Source organism: Xenopus laevis, chromosome 9_10L, assembly GCF_017654675.1.
Source record: "Xenopus laevis strain J_2021 chromosome 9_10L, Xenopus_laevis_v10.1, whole genome shotgun sequence".
Lineage (NCBI taxonomy): Eukaryota > Metazoa > Chordata > Amphibia > Anura > Pipidae > Xenopus > Xenopus laevis.
Window position 1 is genome coordinate 72444086 of NC_054387.1, and position 18969 is coordinate 72463054.

Sequence of the window (18969 nt, forward strand, 5' to 3'; positions counted from 1 at the left end):
TGTTCACCTGTTCACATTTTATTCAAAATACTAATGGGGCACCAGCACTGAGTCACTGTATGTAGTACATATTAGACTGGTCCTGATTCCTGTCTCCTGCTCTGTTCTGCCTTCCCTTTAGCATTTGAAAATTATTGTTAGTGGCCCCTAAGGTGTTTAATCATATGCTGGGGTACTGTATTATACACAGGGGAGGAGGAGGCATATGGATTTATGGATATGTCTTATATGACTTAGCTTTTTTCACATATGAGTGACATCCTTGCCAGGGCAGGCACAAGGTAGTTTGGCACCCTAGGCAAGAGCTTTACTCAGTGACCCCCTGTCCTGCATTATCATTTCCCTCCTTACCATTATGGTTTTTAAATAAAGAGAGCAAGACAGTGTACAACACTCTTTCATTTATATTACTGCCCCCTGTACCTGTGCAAGCTCAGCAGCCATCCATCATACAGCCCTCCTGCAGCCATCATATTGCCCCCAATCTTTACCTGTGTCAGCAGAAGCCAAAACAAAATCTGATCACATCATATTGCCCCCAAGTATTTATGTACCTGTGCCAGTGCCAGCGCCCAGCCCAGCAGCAACAGCAAACATATGGGCCCCAAATCTGTACCTGGCTGTGCCAGCAGGAAGCTTCACACTTTACAGTAATAGAAAGAATGTCTTCAGTTCAGTGCAACTGTGCAAGGCTGAGAGCAGCGAGAGCCACACCAAGCAGCCCCCCAGCTCTCTGACTCTCTCTGTCACCCAACACATCAGTGACATCATTGATGCATGTACGCAAATCGCGGTGTACCGCACAGAAGGAGCTTTTACTTGCCGGCAAGAGGGAGAAAGGGAAGGAGATAGACTCCACCCAACTGGGTGACCATGATTACTGAAACAAATTATTAAATAAACATTGAAAAAAGTGCGCCCCTCAATGATGGCACCCTAGACAGCCGCTTACTCTGCCTACCCCTAGTTGCGGCCCTGAACCCTGCAGTGAGCACCAACCATTTGGTTTTTTGGTGTGCTATTAATGTGGACATGGTCTTGCAGTAACATGGGTGTGGTTTAAAGTGGATGTGGTCTAAAAACAGGGAATGGCTAACACTGGCTTCCGTTATCAGCCCTCCACCATGTAGATTGGAAAAATTCTGGCCCATGGTACCATAGAAGTTGGACAGCACTGCCCTAGGTCATTGGCTTTACAAAGATAAATCATGAAACAATGTTAAGTATGTCTGGTAAGCGAAGAAGGTTTAGTGCCCCCTTAAGGTTGGAGAGATCTCTCCAGCACCTTTTATGTCTGAGCCTACATGTTGGTTCTGTGCCAGATTACTGGATAGCTAATTAAGGGTTAAATACTTTTGCCTTTACTGCTGGGAGTAAGGAAAGGGCTCGGTATTGATATATTATAGAAGCAGGGCTGCCCAACCTCTGATCTACCTAAACCTCCCAGTCGGTGCCAGTGTTGCAACAACTGACAAAGGACATAGGCTGGGAGATAATATAAAATGTCGCAGTCATCATCTCGCCTTATTATTACTGTCTATACCTGCTCTTGTCTACTCCAAAGGCCCCAGGTGCTTATTGCCCCCTCCCCCCCAAAGCCATATATTTTATTTAGTTGGTTTGAATTATTTGAGAAATTTTATGAACAGTATTCTTATCTGTGAGTTATTCCACATATTGATGCAGACAGCAAAGGTCATTGTCCATCTGTGGAATCATTTACCAAAACAGATGATACCATCTTTCTCGCAGCCCACAAACCCAAATCAGTTTACTCATCCTTATTCCTAAAGGAGAAAAAACTCTACAGAAGAAAAGAGGAGTCACCTCGCACACCCTGGACGTCCGAATCTCGTGACACCTGGTGCTCGATGAAGGAGGTATTGGCAACCTCCACAACAGTCAGAGAAGAGAAAAATCACCGGCACAACAGGATATTTCTAGCAGGGAAACCCTTGCTCGTTTATTTGCGGATGCAACGTTTCGGGGCGTCGTTTCGGGGCGTAACCCCTTTCACAAGCATGCTTGACAAAGGGGTTACGCCCCGAAATGTTGCATCCACAAATAAACGAGCAAGGGTTTCCCTGCTAAAAAACTCTATAGAACCATCTTCTAGTCTACAGAAGTCTAAACAACTTCCATTGCTTTTACTTGAGTGCGATTGGAGTTGTACATACACCAAAGGCCCTAAGACTACGACAAAATTGACTGATCTAGAAAGAGGCATGAACACTGCTCATTGAAATGCATTCTATTTGGGTGTTACATTTGGCAGTTTCGTATGGAAAACTTTCAGACACAGCAACACCCTGCCCAGTAGAGCTTACAGTCTAATTGTATTGCCTAAGGCAAACATACATAAATTAGGTCACAATGAACAGAAAAAGCCTTTCATGTGGGTCATTCGAAACTCAACATTAACATTACTCTTCTTTTATCACCAAAAATAATCCCTGGTGCCCCAAAACTCCTCGCCTTATTCTTTCTGTAGAGTGGGTTGTGATATTTGGTCCAAATGTGTAGAATTCTGAAGTAGACTGGATCGGCAGAAATTCCCAGTTGACAGAACTGAAACTGAAATGAAGCAATCACCTTCATATATAGATTTCTGCATGAAAGTTGGACATGGGAGATCTTAATAAGCTGACCCCACAGATGTGAAAGCATTCAGACAATAACATTCCATCTCAGTGAAATAATTTAATGCCATTCTTCATGCGGTATAAACCCATTTCATAACATGCAAGTGGTTAAAAAAAAAACTTAAAAAAATATAAGGTGCCTTGTGATGCTGGCAGTTTTAAGTATTGAGCATAGTCTTTACAGGATTTTACAACATGACTTTCCAATGTACCTTTATAAGCTTCAAATGTATCAAAATATACAGTACTTTTGCATATTAGATATCCATTTTTGCCCCTGAGTCAAGTATAGAGGATTTCTATATACAAAGAGGAAAACAGCAATTAAAAGCACTTACATTTTATTTGAAGGTATACTATAAAATTAGCTAATTTGGATTAGTTCCCAGGAAGACCAGGATCAGATTCATGTCTGTTTAGGCCTACGATCCCTAGGCAGTTTACAGAAGAATCTGGCAAGGATGTGTGCCTCATTGGATTGAGATAGGATGCACAATGTCTGGGATGAGTCTCTAAGGGATGCTCTTCTCCATGATCCACCACCTGTGCCAGGTTGTCTTCTGGGGTTGGGTTTAAATGAGCCCCACTTGTAAGTGATTCTTTGGATTTTGGTCTTGATTTCTCAAGTTCTCCAAGATCAGGGCTCTGTAGGATAAAAAAAATAAATTCATAAAAAAATATTTATATAAGGCTTCAGCATGTTACTGTTTAAAGTCAGATGTGTGTAGTTACCCCCTAACTCTTAAATAACAAACCATTAAAGAATGGTGGACGGGTCATCTCTAGAGATATGCTGTATGTAGCTAATAAGTGGCACTGCAGCCTTAATTTAATGGGTTCAGCAGAAGAACCTAAAAACAGCTCCTTATTCTTTATCTTTTGCTGGTCCAAGCCAAGTTTAGATCTTGCCACCAGGCCTGTCAAAAGGGATTCTCTGCAATGCTCGGCTTGGCCTGTATATGAGGCCCTGTCTGACCTTTATCTTGTCAAAACTCAGCAAGATATCAGGCAATCTGTCTCTGTAGGCTCCTAGAATTAGCACGGTATGGACTAAGAGCCATTCACTGAACTGTTAAGAAAGTATGGATGCTGGAGCGAAAAATAGGATACAGAAAGACTGCTTCCAGGACATTTCTATTGGCCAGAGAGTACAACTGCAGCCCAGTAATGACAGTATTGCTTCCGCCAGCATCAGCCCTATGTACATTATATACAGTACTGTATTATACAAACAGCTGTAAACTTACCTGAGATGAAGGACTAAAACTTCTATCTGTTTTGATGGATGCCTTGGCGTGCATGTTCTGTACCCGTCTAACTGCCGGCGTGGCATATTCAGAACTAGCAGTTACCATACTGTAGGCTGGCGGGATGATGGACGACTGCCTCTGCAGGAGTTGGAGAATGGCTTGAATATCAGTCGTCATTTGCGATTCTAACCTGTAATTAAACATGATCCACACCAGTCAATGCAAGTATATTCATCCTGTGTTAGAACTCCCTTCCTAATCCACTTCGTATGTTACATGATAATAAATGATCACCCAGAGGAGGTCTCTTTCAGCGCTAAAAGAAATCTTGATCTTGGGATATTATAGTCCACTGACCCTAAAGTCGAGAGTACTAATACTGTTTCTTGCTTTGAGAGTATTAGTAGGGGTAATATACAATTGTGGGTTACTAACTCCTGTTAAAGTAGAGCAGTATTTTCTTCTTCCGTGAATCTTTCTATATCACAACACAAGGGGGAGCTCTTAGACCTAAGGCTCCATTTAAGCTTTAAATATCATATGTATCATATCGAATTTACAATGGTCTGTCACTAATAAGTTCTCTCCAACCCTGGCTGTTTTTTTCCTGTGACAGCTTTTATTAAGTACTCACGGACTAGAAAAATAACATTTATTTTCCATGGACTTTTGCTTGGATCCCGTAGCATTTGCTTACTAGACATTTTGAATGCCATTATTCAAAATATAATTGGATTCAGTAGAAACTTTATGAATTTCCAGGGCATTATCTTCTAATTCTCAGGGCGCTGTTCTACTAAATCATTAAGCAGCGGATCAATAGGAAAGCTCTATGTGCAAACAGATCAGCAACATTAATTGTTATGATGTTTGTTTCTCTTTAATAATTGCTTTATTGAAAGATATCATTTTCATCACATTCATATTCTTGACTGGAATTCAATGACTGAGTTATATGCGACTCAAGCAAAGTTTTATGATCAATGTTTACTATTTATTGTCTTTAAAGGTGGGCTTCAAATTTGTTACCCTCAGTGACCTGACCTGTGATCTGGTTGCTCTTTATAAAGCACATTGGCCTGGGATACTCTTTGTAGAGTGTGTAAAGTGTGCAATTGCCAACTTTGTGCCTGTTTATCTTTTCTCTGTACACCACTCCCAGGGTAGCACAGGGGTTGCTTGGGAACAGGCAGAAGTAGAGCTGCCACCATGAAGGTGTTTCATCACAAAAACAGGGGATAAGGCTGGAGCTATTATTAAAAATGTATCAGCAATGTAATTGCCAGCAAATTTAGTTAGACCATTATTTACTCCATAGCCCATCTTGCCATGCTCCAGTATGACAGCTTATACCCTTATCCAGTCTGATCCCTGGCAGCTTTCATTATCTGTCAGTTCACACCCTAATCTTCCACCAATCACTGCCCTTTTACACTACCACCTTACACTTTTGCTTCACAGTGATATTTTGAATAGGAACCAATGTCAGACTGGGGTGTGAAGCCAGCACTGTACTCTTGCACTGGATTTTGTTATCTGGAGTGAGGGGCAACCTTTGCACCCCTTAGTGCTTTCACATTTGCAGCTGGGATGACCCCTATATTATATGCAAGTAATGTACATGATAACTTCCTCACTACCAAATCAGATGCCTATAGCAGGTGCATCGTCACCTCTAATTTTTCTATTCTAGGTCAAGCTGAAGGTGCAGCTCAGCACCAGTCCTGGTGTGTACCAGCTAGTTAATATCAAAGAGAAGTTACTGTGCATTTGCAGACTCTATTATTTGAACTATGTACAGCTACTAACATGCTGGGATAGAGGGTAACATAAAGTAGTACAATCTCTTAGACAGGTTACCGGTTCATTTGTTCCTGTATCAAGTCTAGTCTCTTCTCCACTTCTCCATACGTGAGGTCGTTATCAGCTTCACAGATTCCCCATGTGGTATGATTTAATGCTGAATGATTAGGTACGCTGTCATGTAACATGGTGTTCTCTCTTTCCCAGCTCCTTGTACCAGTGATATCTGTCAAAACACCAAGAAACACATGAGATCATATCACCAACCTGCTTTGTAATAGAAGTCTCTGTAGAATTCTCTTTTTTTCTTTTTTTCTGTAGTTTTTCTATTTTAAAATACTAAGCCCCTGAAATATTCTGTCTGTCAAAGTATTCAAACCCCATATTTTAAAATTTTGTTAGTATGTACCAGCCTTGTCCCATTTTTCCAAGCAAATTTACTTCAGGGTTGTTCAGGTTAGATGAATGACGCAAAATACAAATTCTCCACTGGATTGAGATCATTGTTTGATGAGACTATGGTAGGGCATTAACTTTAATGTTCTTGAGTCACTCCTGAACAGGTTCTCTTGATTAAAGAGATACTGTTATGAGAAAAAATGTTTTTTTTCAAAACACATCAGTTAGTGATGCTCCAGCAGAATTCTGCTCAAAAGAGCAAACACATTTTTTTATATTTAATTTTGAAATCTGACATCGAGCTAGACATAATGTCAGTTACCCAGCTGCCCCCAGTCATGTGACTTGTGCACTGAAACTTGAGTCGCTCTTTACTGCTGTACTGCAAGTAGGAGTGATATCACCCCCTCCCTCCCCCCCCAGCAGCCAAACAAAAGAACAATGGGAAGGTAACCAGATAACAGCTCCGTAACACAAGATAAAAGCTCCCTGGTAAATCTAAGAACAGCACTCAATAGTAAAATCCGGGTCCCAATGAGAAACATTCAGTTACATTGAGTAGGAGAAACAACAGCCTGCCAGAAAGCAGTTCCATCATAAAGTGCTGGCTCTTTCAGAAAGCACATGACCAGGCAAAATGACCTGAGATGACGCCTACACACCAATATTATAACTAAAAAACATACATTTGCTGGTTCAGGAATGCAATTTTATATTGTAGAATGAATTATTTGCAGTGTAAACAGTGTAATTTAGAAATAAAAACAACATCATAATTATCATGACAGTATATACAGGCACTCCTTACAAAGCATGTGGCATCTTGGGAAAGAATCCCAGCATTTCATGAATACTCTAGAGGCTGTACTAAATTGAAATTTACAAAACCAAAAATGTTTTTTTTTTGTGGATCCATCAGTTTTAATAAGTAGTGCTGGTTCTGGTTATGAAAGCCCCTTGGCATGATAAAAAAACACCATTATAATCATTATCCTGTCCACATAAAAATGTGGCCATAAAAGTAGGTCAAGCTCAAGCTTGCATTGTCAAATGATTCTTATGAGTGGCAAGTTGGATTTTTTTGTAAAACCCTCTCATAAAAGCCAGAGTTATGCAGATTTCTTGATATGGGTGATCCATAATTGCAGTCAACTATGGTGCTTGTAGCATTACGTTGTGGAATTGCTTTTTCCACTGGGGCGTGGGGGCCCGGGCAAAAAATAAGCTCCTGCTTTGAGGCCACTGGGAGCAACATCCAAGGGGTTGGAGAACAACATGTTGCTTGTGAGTTACTGGTTGGGGATCACTGAGTTAGCCCATGCAAGTGAAGGCAAAATCAGATAAATCCAATTGTAGAAATCATATACAGACAAATACAAGAAAATGGGTTTAAAACAAAAAGTCCAGGTTATTTCTAAAAAGCAGGGCACTGTCATGCACCCTGCGGTTTATAGGTTGAACCCATAGCTTCTAGATCTGTATGGTAAAAGCTGTATGTATGATCATGTTCCCACCTGTCTGCAAAGCAAGACGCTTTGGACTATTACATTGGGGTGCTGACCTGTAGACTTCTTTTTTGGACAAAGCAATTAATTGATTTCATTTTTTATTGCTTATGTGGAAACCTGGGATTTCACATTTCTTTCTTTCTAATGCCTGTCTTCTGAAACGACTGGTTCCACCACTGATGTTAAGTCACACTCTTACCAGACCTCACCACAAGCTATTCTGTATTTAAAAGGCATAGCAGGAAGCCGAAGTGGGCAATATTCAAGAAGATATTTGGACTGCAGTCACCCTATTCAGAATTGCTTCTAATTTGTCTGATATGCAGAACCAAAGAAGTTTTATAAGCTCAATTTCCGTTTTTTGACCATGCCCCTATCTGACCAAGTCCCTGACTCCCTGTGATACTAAACTCTACAGTTCGTATAGCTATGGGTATATATAATTTATGTGAGGGTATGGAGGGGTGTGTGTATGGATGATAGGTTTTCATTTGAATGGGTTAGACTTGATGTCTTTTTTTAACCAGATTTAACTATGTAACTAATGTGTAACTCATGCAGGATATATAAATATGAAAGATTTACAAAAAATATGGGCAGGTTGACCGATGTATGCTTATTATCCACAGAATGAAAAACCCCTATGACTCATTTGTGAGAATCATTTGGGTCATGGTTGATGGCTTTGCAACAACCCACCATGTGATACAATTGTTAGCTTGAATGCTGAACATCTGCATTTTGTTTACCTTGAGTCCCACCTAGTGACTCAAGAGAGGATTTTTGAGCAAGTTGTCTTAGAAAAAGTATTGCAAATATCATGATATATGCATACTAAGGAATAGACAACACCCATCTTGCCCTATGGGTCATCCATCACTTGGTTAAATGTGGATTATTATTTGCAGGCAATGTCAAAAGAAGGCGACAGACTCTAGTGTTTGTTTACAATGTTAAAGGTTTTTGTGGCTCTTATGGTGTGGGGCACTAATGTGACAGATCTTCATCTTAAATGTTCCAGGCTAAATTTATCACATTAGCTGTTGCAGAGTGCCAAAGACACCTCAGTCACCAGATATCAACCTAAACAAACATTTAGGGATGTTTTGTGGTTACGCACATGATATTCTCAATTGACCATGAAAACATCAGCTAAGGGTTGATGTGGGACACTTTGTGCCTGTGAGAAAAGAAAAGCTCAAAAGAAAAGGCCAAACTGATTGGCCGTCTCAGTAGAGTCTCATTACAAACCGGTGTTTCTTTTATTCTGGAAGTTATTTTTTGCTGTATCATCACTAAAAGCTGTAAAAGGATTATGAATCCATATGTCTAGACACAGTGAAAATAATCATGTTTTTATTGTTTTTCTGAGCTAACTACTGTGACATGACTCCCATCGAGAGCAAAATTATTAAGCTCAACATGACACAATTTACTGAGAAAATACTCATAGCGCCTAGATGTTCTCGAAGCATAAGAAAACAAAGACACATTATAAAATGGATAACAATCTAATACCTGTCTTAATGGTATTTCTCCCCTTTTCCCGGAGTGAATTCATGAATTAAGACAAGAAGCATATGAACTAGTGAGCGCCTTAAAAACCCCAAACAACTAATTACATTTATCCGAACTGACATAACACTGATGTGCAATTACAACATTGCCATCTTATTTGATTGTCAGTGTTTCATGACTACAGCCATCACATCCCATTTTTTTTAATGGCTTATCAAGTCTTTTTATCTCCTTCATATTTATTGGTTAAGACTTCATGTGTGGACAACCTTTTGTACACTTGCTATATTTAGCGCTTCACTAAAATCCATGTTGGTTCCCTTGGTAGGGGTTGCCATGGAGGCAGGAATACAAAGCTTCAGCCTATATAAATCCCTGGGAAATAAAAGCTTTCATCTGGAAAATCTGGATTGGCTAGTCTGTGAAAAGATAAACTAGGTTCTAATGAAAGAGGAAAAACATTACAGGATGCCATTGAGATTCACATTCTTTTCCATTTGCAGGTATGAGAATTTATTTTGTTCTTTATTTACTGTGCCATACAAGTGCTGAAATTTCAGCTACTATCTATAAAAAAAAAAAAACAAACAAAATGGTAATACAGGTATAGGATGCATTATCAGGAAACCTGTTATCCAGAAAGTGCCGAATTAAGGAAAGGCTGTCTCCCTTAAACTCCATTTTATCTAAATAATCCAAATTTAAAGAAAAGATTCCCTTTTTCTCTGTAATAATAAAACAGGAGATTGTACTTGATCCAAACTAAAAGATAATGAATCCTTACTGGAAGCAAAACCGGTCTATTCGGTTTATTTAATGTTTACATGATTTTCTAGAAGAATTACGGTAGGAAGATCCAGATTATGAAAAGATCCATTATCCAGAAAACCCCAGCATTCTGGATTCCATACCCGTAATTTAAAATATTACCATTGTCCCAGAAGTCCAATCAAGATTTGATGTCACTTCCTTACTGACCCATTAGCCCCCTTGAACTCCTGCTTGACTTTTTAGTTATGTCCATAACTCTATTACATTATCTATCAAGAAATGTTTTCTACTGTTCAAAACAGTTAATAAAAATATTGCTTATTAAGACCCCATAGATGCAAAGATCTTTTGTTAGTGAACAATCGATTTCAGTGCAATCCGACCAATCCGTCAAATTATCTTGAGGTTAGTGGGAATCAAACGATCGTGCATCTTACGATTTTTCGTCTGACATCGGCCAGGTTAAAAAAAATGTTATCAGCCCCAGTGCAATCTATCGATGTTTGCAGGGACAAGCAGGCAGCTACCCTCAGTTTTCCTGGCAATATCGCTTGAAATGGTCTTTTTAGTTGATGGACACATCGTAGATTCAAACAATCGTTTTCGAGATAATCGTGGTCTCACGATAGCGAAAAGATCTTTTAAAAATCGTTACATCTATGGCCAGCTTAAGGCTTTTACTCTATGCTAGATCATGATCTATGCAATGTTACTTATGTTTTTCATATATTCCGTTGTGCATTGTTTTATCCATCTCCATTTGCACCTCCTTGATATCAGGCGCTGTTGTTTGACAGTTGCCATGAGAAATTGAAGGGACTTGTGGAGCTGTAATAAAGCAATGTCAAATCTCGAGGTGCATAACTTCTGGGGTAACTCTTTTGGTAATACTTTAACATGTTTTTTTGTCTTGAGACAAGCTCTATAAAAGAGGTGAATCATCGACAATTGGCATAACAAATATGACCAGTGCAGAATAAATAAAGGTTAATAACCACATTGGACAGGTCACTCTTACCTTTGATGGAAGCACTCCTTTTCCCAAGGTTGAGTTTTTCTGAAGGACATATAGCCTCTTCAAACTGAAGCCCTGAAGGCTTTGCGAAGACTGAGGTATAAGCACTGATTTCTGTAAATAATGGTTTTGTCTCATTGATAGAAGAAGATGTAGACCCGCTTTTCTTTATGTCCAAATTCCTTTTTGCAGAAGAATCATTTCTTGTGTCATCAATAGAATTTTCAGATCCATCCTGACTTTCATCTCTGCTACAATCTACAAAAAAAGTACATAAAGTGTCAGCCGGTCAGATGCTGCTGCTTTAATTTAGCTATTAGAATGATTTATGTATTGTGAGGACGAGAAAAGTACAGTAATAATACACAGAAGTAATACACTATATGGCCAAAAGATTTCATTCCCAAATGTTATTGGTATTAGTATGAAGGTTGGTCCTCAACTCTTCCGGTCTTGTGTTGTGTGTTGGAACATTGTTGGTGGGCTTTGTTTCCGTTTATATGTAAGTTGTTTGGCATTGATGTTGGGGGTGAGATCAGGCCCGGCACACAAGTCATCCCATGGGTATTCTTTTGGGTTGCGGTCAGGGCTCTGTGTAGGCCAGTCAAGTTCTTTCACTCCCATCCAAACAAATCCATTCCTTATAGACCTTGCTGAAACATGAACGAGCCTTCCCCAATGTTTCCACAAAGAAAAAAGCAAAGAATTGTTGAGACTGTTGTTGCATGATGTAACTGGAACCTTGTTTGACAATGATGGGTGTGGCTTAAATAGCCAATTCCAACAATTTGATCATATATACGTTTGCCAAGCCGGTAAAACACCTGCGAAGGCAGGGGCCGGTATTACAAATTTACTGGCAAAATAGCTGCCAGTAAATCTGTTCCATCCTGAAGTTCAGCCCCTGTCCTGCCCCTGATTTGAAGCCGTGACCCTGCCATCCACCCAGAACCTGCCCCAAACGAATTTTTCCTGTTCCCTTTTCTCCCCCAATCCTTCTGCAATACCTATGAAGTCATAACCACACCCCTTTCATCATCACCCTGCCCCCTCCAACATCAGAGGCCACACCTGCTGGGGGGGATATTTTACTCTAAAAATTGGCAACCTTAATCATATAGTGTAGCAGTGATTTTCAATAATGAATATGTTTGATCTCTTTTTATTTGTGTAGCTTCTTTAATAAATATTTAATTGGGCAGTGGCTGTCTCTCACAGCAGCACTTTTGTTACACTATAAGGGGATGGAGATTTCCTCTAGTGCAGTGATGTCCAACTATTTACAAACTATTTACAAAGGGACTATTATACATTACATATTCGAAGGTCATATTATAATAAAAATGATGACGTCAGCCAAAGACATCTTGCGACATCTTACAAGACAGGTTCTTAGATGTCTAGGGGCAATAAAAATCTCCCAGAAGGTATAGCCCTGTGGAAAGCTGATCTTGATAGTTGAACTTAAAAGAGTAGTTCCCCTTAAATATAAATGTTGGTATCACATATACAGTAGGATTCTAAGAAAATTCAGGCTTGGAATATCAACTGCTAGGGTTTAATTGACCTGCCAACCAGGCATCGGCATGGGAAAGATGATAGATACAGATTAAAAAGAACAATAAAACAGAAACATCAGTCAGTGTGTCTTTTGCTTGTCGGGGTCAGTGACCCTGACAAACTGAAGGTATTTCTTGCTGTCGGTTGGAATGAAGCCAAAAAAGAACTTGCTTGGTACAGCCCTCTGGCACATTAAGGGTTAATTTTAGAGCCAGAAAAAGGGTCTATTAGTGGCACCCGCTCTTTCTCGCCACACACACAATATATCTGTCATTATACAGGTGGAATTTGCAGAGCTAATTACTTGCAGGTGTCTTATTCCAACATCTCATTTGCATCCATTTCCTTACACTCAGCAGTTTGACTTTTGCCAGAATACTCAGAAACCCACAGGCAACACCACCTAGAATACATCTGATTCATATCATTATTTTTGCCAAGAAGAGAAAAACGGATCCACGTGAAGTTGTTAATTAAGCACCTTCCTCGTTTATCTGTCAAAGCTGAAGAGTTTCTGGAAGCCCACAGAACTACTGATGCACCTTCTTGCTTTGGACGGTGGGTCCTAAATGTCAGCTCTTAACCTCTCACGACCTATCAGCAGTGGGGGCTTTAAAGAATATTTTCAAAAGAGTTTAAAATGAGGCAGTTGCCTGACCCTTTATACTAATCTCATATTATGAAATTAAACTCCTGGCAAAAAGTGGGACAAACTATAAGGTTGCATAAAATAATAATAAAATAAATTCCATATTTTGTAAAATATTATTTCAACAATATATTTTAAAAAATAAAGACATAATTCTGCAGCAGTTGTTTGTTTTGAGCTAAAACGTATCATCCCCAGGAAATTAGGTCTTGGGGCTGATATGGGTGTGGTCAGTATGCGTTCAGGTCTAAATTTAGTGCATCATGGAGCCCCTTAAACCTGTCTATACACACACTGTATATGCTCAGTTACACGCAAATATTTACCAAATACACCTGAAGGGATCCTTACGGTTACCTTTACCTACGGCTTGGAAATTCCCTACTTGGTACTGGTACCAGGATGGCTTAGTATTCCGTAGAATGAAGAAAACCGGAGAGCTTTCCAAATTGAATTAATGTAGTATTTTATTGAAGCACTACATGTTTCGGATCTCAAGGATCCTTTCTCTGGTGCAAAAGGGAGGATCCTTGAGATCCAAAACATGTAGTGCTTCAATAAAAAACGACATTAATTCACTTTGGAAGGCTCTTCGGTTTTCTTCATTCTACATGATATTGCAGTGGAGATGGCTACTCCATTACCTTGTTGAAGAGCCTGATTGAAAACGAAGCTGGGGGGAACATCTGGGAATTTAAGGATTACATGGCTTAGTATTCCCTATCGGCCCAGGGATATCTATGACAATTTCCTGTTATGACCTCCCTAAATATTTCTACTGGAGGGGATCTGGCCTACTATCTTGTAGTCTTAAATATGTATCATCCTGCCAAGCATCTCCACAGTGGTGCAATTGTCAAGCTCTGTTTTGAATATTTATGTCATCATCTATGTACCTCAAGAGCTTGTGCGTTTTAATACTGTGGTGTTGCTCAAGAAACTTTTTTGTGTAATGTTAAAAACCTAAAGAACCTCTGGTGACCTTATTACCAGCCAGAGATATACAGTGTTTCAATTTTGGCTGGAAAATCTTAGGCTGGCTTGTAGCAAATAACCAAAAAAGGCAAAGGAAGCCTCAGAAGCAGAACTTTGCTGCAATTAAATTTATTGAGCTGTGCCACTACATGTTTCGGGCCACAAGACCTTACGTGTGTCACTTGAGAAAAGACTTTTGAGGCTTCCTTCACCTTTTTTTGGTTATTTGACCTTATTACCAGCGTTTGAGAGGTATAGTTGCACTACATCACTCCCTTCCTTCTCTACATAGCAAGGGCCCAGCTGAGAAAATTAGTACAGTGTAAACTATGTTTCTGCCAAACTAAACTAGAAAATATATTCTGGGTCAAGATGGGGTTATACACCCAATCAAACCAATTTCTCAGCAATCACCCTCCCTTTTGTGACAGTTTAAGCCCCCTATCCACCCATGACCAGGCCCCTAATAGGCCTTCCTTCTGTCTCCCCCGATGTTAGAAAATGAAAGGAAATATAAGAATGTAAGACTATAATGTCTCCTTTCTCCAGGTCAAAGGCCCATCTGGACACCCTCTGCAATCGTTCACCTCTTATAACCAAATTACTTGCACTTCCTAACCGGAATAAATGAACTACTGAGGAATTTGAAGAAGAGTTTATAATTAAATGGCATATTAACCATCTGAAGAAAGAAATCTATAGCGTCATATAAAAAATAAGTTCTAGGACATGCAAGTTCAATGCAATTACCTTCATCTGATTGGTTTTTAAAAGACAATTTCCTTCTCCGAAGTTTGCAATCTTCACCATCAAAATCAATATCTGCATGCGATCTCAAGAGCGTAGCCTTATTTAATGGGAAAAATATATGTATTAAAAGCTGTAGATATTAAGGCAGAGCAACCTGCTGGTTCTGTGATAAAATGAGTCTATTCATAATAAACAAATGGCAGCTATAAATAAATGGGGAAAAACTCTGTTCTAGGTTACTCTTAAGGGACACGTAAAGTCTACATTTTCCTACCATGTGTATAAGTTGGATATATCTTCCCCACCCAAGCCACATCATTTGTACTGCATATACCCCCTCCATTTGCCAGTGCCATCACATTTTCCTAAAACAAAAAGCAGCTTTCACCAGGGGCCATTTTCCTCTGACAAATCATCAGTAACATTCACATCTGAAAACAGGACATGTATGCTGTAAAGTTCATGCAATGCAGAATACAGGTTTACTTTGATAAAAGGTTCTGCTGGGGCTGAGCACTGTAATGGTTAAGCTGAGATCAGACAGCTAGAGCAGTTTCTGTGGGAACCAGCAATGCTATCTCTTCATTGGCTGGTAGACTGGAAATTGTGTTTAGTAATCTGAGCATGCTCATGAGCCAACAGCTAAAGTAATTTCCTGAGGGAAGGGGCAGATTGGGTTAGAGGAGGAGAAGGATTTCTAAGTGAATAAGGAAATGCTGCAGCCTTACTGTTAACCTTTTAACAACCAGAGTGGCAGGTATCTAGAGATTTCAAAAAGGCTGTTCACTGATTACATTTTTGTGGGTGGGGGGTTTACATGTCCTTACACATATAGCTTTGCGTTCTGAACCAAAAATAGCCCCTGATTGCTTTTTAGATTAACTCTATATACTTGTTCTTGCTGGAAAGTCACCCATTCTATTTGTTAACTCCACTAATGAATCTCTCATTTCTACTTCTTTTGGGAGGGAATTCCATAACTTGACTCCCCTTACACTAAAGAAACTCTATGGTGAAATTGAAGTTTCTTCCATTCTCAGTGTATATACTTTTATTATCCCTACTTTCTTATACAGAAAAAACTTCTGGTTTTGTACATCCTGATCATATGACCAACTCTTATTTGCCATCTCAAATGCAAAAATGAAATGTAATTTAGCCATATATTCTGAGTTTCTGACCTCATAATAAACTTACTTAATCTTGTTGTAATCTTGTGGTTCAACAAATAATATAATTAAAAGAAATGTTTAATTCTGCAGAAAATATCTGACTATGCAGTTTACTTGGGGATGAAAGAAGGTGACCCACAATAAAATGCAGAGATGCAAACCTTCTCATCTCTGAGATTGAAAGTCAACTCCAGATTTGTTAGAAACTGATCAGAAAATTCAGGGTACATGTCCAATACTTCTAGCAGGTCCTCTCGCTGGATTTTGTGCATGTCACAGTAGGTGAGTGCTCTGACATCAGCATTTGATTTTCCAGGCTTGGCATACAGATGCACCATTTCACCAAAGATGTCATTTTTACCTGCAAAAAACAAAGGAAACAAATAAGCAAACAATGGAAAAGGAATGGAAAAAACACAACATTGGCCAGGTCTAGTAACCCATAGAAACAGGTGTTTGCTTTCATGAAGCTAACTGCTGAGTGGCTGCTATGGGTTACCAAAAAGGTAGTTAACTTTGCACATTTATAGCATTGTCCTAAGGATAAACACAATCAAAGTTTAAGGTAAGGTGCTTCAATATTTCATCCATCACAAATTTATAGACAAAACACTTTTATCTCACTTCCACTATACATAGCAGTTTAGAAAAAAAACGTTGTCCAACCTTTGGTTTTCAGCAGACTGAAACATGTTCTCTTGAACCATGCATCTACAACTTATATTAACAACATGTCCCACCCCTGCTAATAAAAAGCAGACCAACAGCATGATGCTACCACCAACATACTTCACTGTAAACATGGGTCAGCCACATCAAGAGCTCTACTTTACCTTGACATGTATGAGAAAATGGCACAAAATAAGTCATTTCTCAAAGAGAACCAAATCTGTAATCATGGGAAAAACTGCAAAATGTGTGGCTTAGTTCTAACATTGCCTTAAAAAACACAGTTGCTACACTTATGGTGGTGGTAGCATCATGCAGTGGGGCTGATTTTTCCAGATTCTTCTGGCCTAGCCTTGCAATCACATAAAGGGTCAACATACACCATTAGATCAACATAAGTCTTGTGTTAAACATACTTTATGTCAATAGTTTTAATAAGGAAATATAATAACATATAAATTATGTTATTTCCATCACTATTCAGTGCAGAACTGTGAAACCATACTTTCATTTTCTATCTTCCTTGGTTGTCATAGGAAGTGTTCAAAGGAAATAATTATATAATCCTGACCTCCTTATCTGTAATCTGAGATGCAAACAACTAGGGAAAGAGGTGAAAATATATACAGAACACCTTATCTCTATTTCAACAAACATACCTCATTAAATGGGGTGAAACAAATATAGCACAAAATAATAGGCCTTTTAGAATTTGTAGTATTAAATTGAATTAGATATGTAAGAATAGGTGTAGTGCATTTTCAATACTTTTTAAGGTGCAGGGTAGGCTCCAGTACAAGTTTCAAATTAAAGGGTTTCAAAGAGGGCCACAGTGCCAATAAGCATACCTAGAATTGCTACCACAATATCATCCTTTAGAATTTCTATGGAGCCCCTCGAGAGAAAATAGAGTGCTGTAAGAATATCACCAGAGTGAACAAGTGTATCGCCAGGTGGTGCGTGGGTGGTCTTGAACTTCATCGCTAAAGCTCGGAGGCATCCTTTACTGGCATCGTTAAATGCTTTGCAGTTCTGCAGCAATGTCTTATTGAGGTGAAGACATATGTCTGCTTGTAGGCATTCTGGGAAACCCTTCAGTACCTGCAATGAAACACAAATATAACATAATCTCTTCACAATAGCAACAAAACATTAAGCAGGTTAAGGTGGTCATACACTGGCCGAAACTATGCTATCCAACCGACTGGCCTGCAGGCCAAAATATGAATACACTTGTATGAGACCTTCTATTGTTCTGTTCTTTCAGGCGGCAAGTCGAATGATTGCAATCGCAGGAAACGAAGAGAACCTGCTGCTCCACTTCACTTCCTCATCTGCCAATGCACCATGCACTCACCGATATGGTATCAGCGGCACTTCGACAGATGATATTTTTAAGCATGTCTGATCATGTGCAAACCAACTAATGCCATACATGTTCAGATGTTTAAAATCAAGCTTGAGATGTACCATTTTTGCAGATGCCTAGGGACCCAGGTTTTTTAGTAGCCCAATGTTTGCTAAAAATAAAAGGAACATCAAAGTAAATGAACAAAGATAATTATCTGCCTCCTATGGGGTAGTGGGAAGAACGTAGTTTTTAATCAGGTCACAATAAAATAAAATTACAGTTTCGATCAATGTTTTCTAGTTTTAATGACGAATTTAAATAGGAGATGTCTTGTTTCATTGTTGTTTCCATGCCACCCAAATCAGCAAAAATGTGACAACTTCCCCTCTTAACTTGAAAGTAAAATCTCCTAGAATAAGTGCTTTTAACATAGTCAGAAATCAGACATGCAGTTCATGTTTTCTTGCATATTCATGCGTTTTTCTATTATATTTCTTCCCCCAAATATAAAAGGGGCTCCATGGAACTCTCAGGTGTCCATTAATACCAGTAGGAAACTATTTTCCAGCATGCAAGATAAAACTGTTCCCAGCGCAAACAGGCCTTTATTGAACTGTACTTTTCTGTATTTTTGGTGTGTTGGAATGAAGGTAGCTCTGAGCTGGGGGTAAATTGGGAACATTTGTAAATGTATAACAGCACAGCAGTTTATTCAGTGTTATGGGTCGATGGGGTCAATACCCCATGTACCACAAGCCTTAGCTTCAGCTTTATGGGCTGCAGGAGATAAATTTGGGATTAAACCGGATCCTATTGTATCTAATAGTTAATATTAAAGTGCCATATATTGCATGAAATGCGTTAATAACTGTATAATCCTTTATTATTCATATCTTCAAGGTTTTATGATTTCATGTTCCGCACCTGCCTTTTCATC

At 39.2% G+C, this 18969-nt stretch overlaps 1 protein-coding gene across 4 annotated transcripts in view; it reads right to left on the bottom strand.

Annotated features, from left to right (window-relative positions):
• Positions 1-2236: 2236 nt before the first annotated feature.
• Positions 2237-18969, bottom strand: part of LOC108701346 (potassium voltage-gated channel subfamily H member 7) — a 180471-nt gene continuing 163738 nt past the window's right edge. For 3 of the 4 annotated variants that reach the window (XM_018235851.2, XM_018235850.2, XM_041576182.1), the window contains 7 exons: positions 17530-17782; positions 16174-16373; positions 14841-14937; positions 10910-11164; positions 5753-5921; positions 3890-4082; positions 2237-3287 (listed from right to left, as the gene is read on the bottom strand). In XM_018235851.2, coding sequence (XP_018091340.1) covers positions 3021-3287; positions 3890-4082; positions 5753-5921; positions 10910-11164; positions 14841-14937; positions 16174-16373; positions 17530-17782 — 1434 coding nt within the window. In that variant the 3' untranslated portion in view covers positions 2237-3020. The remainder of the gene's footprint in view (positions 3288-3889; positions 4083-5752; positions 5922-10909; positions 11165-14840; positions 14938-16173; positions 16374-17529; positions 17783-18969) is intronic. The other variant, XM_041576183.1, reaches the window with a different exon arrangement.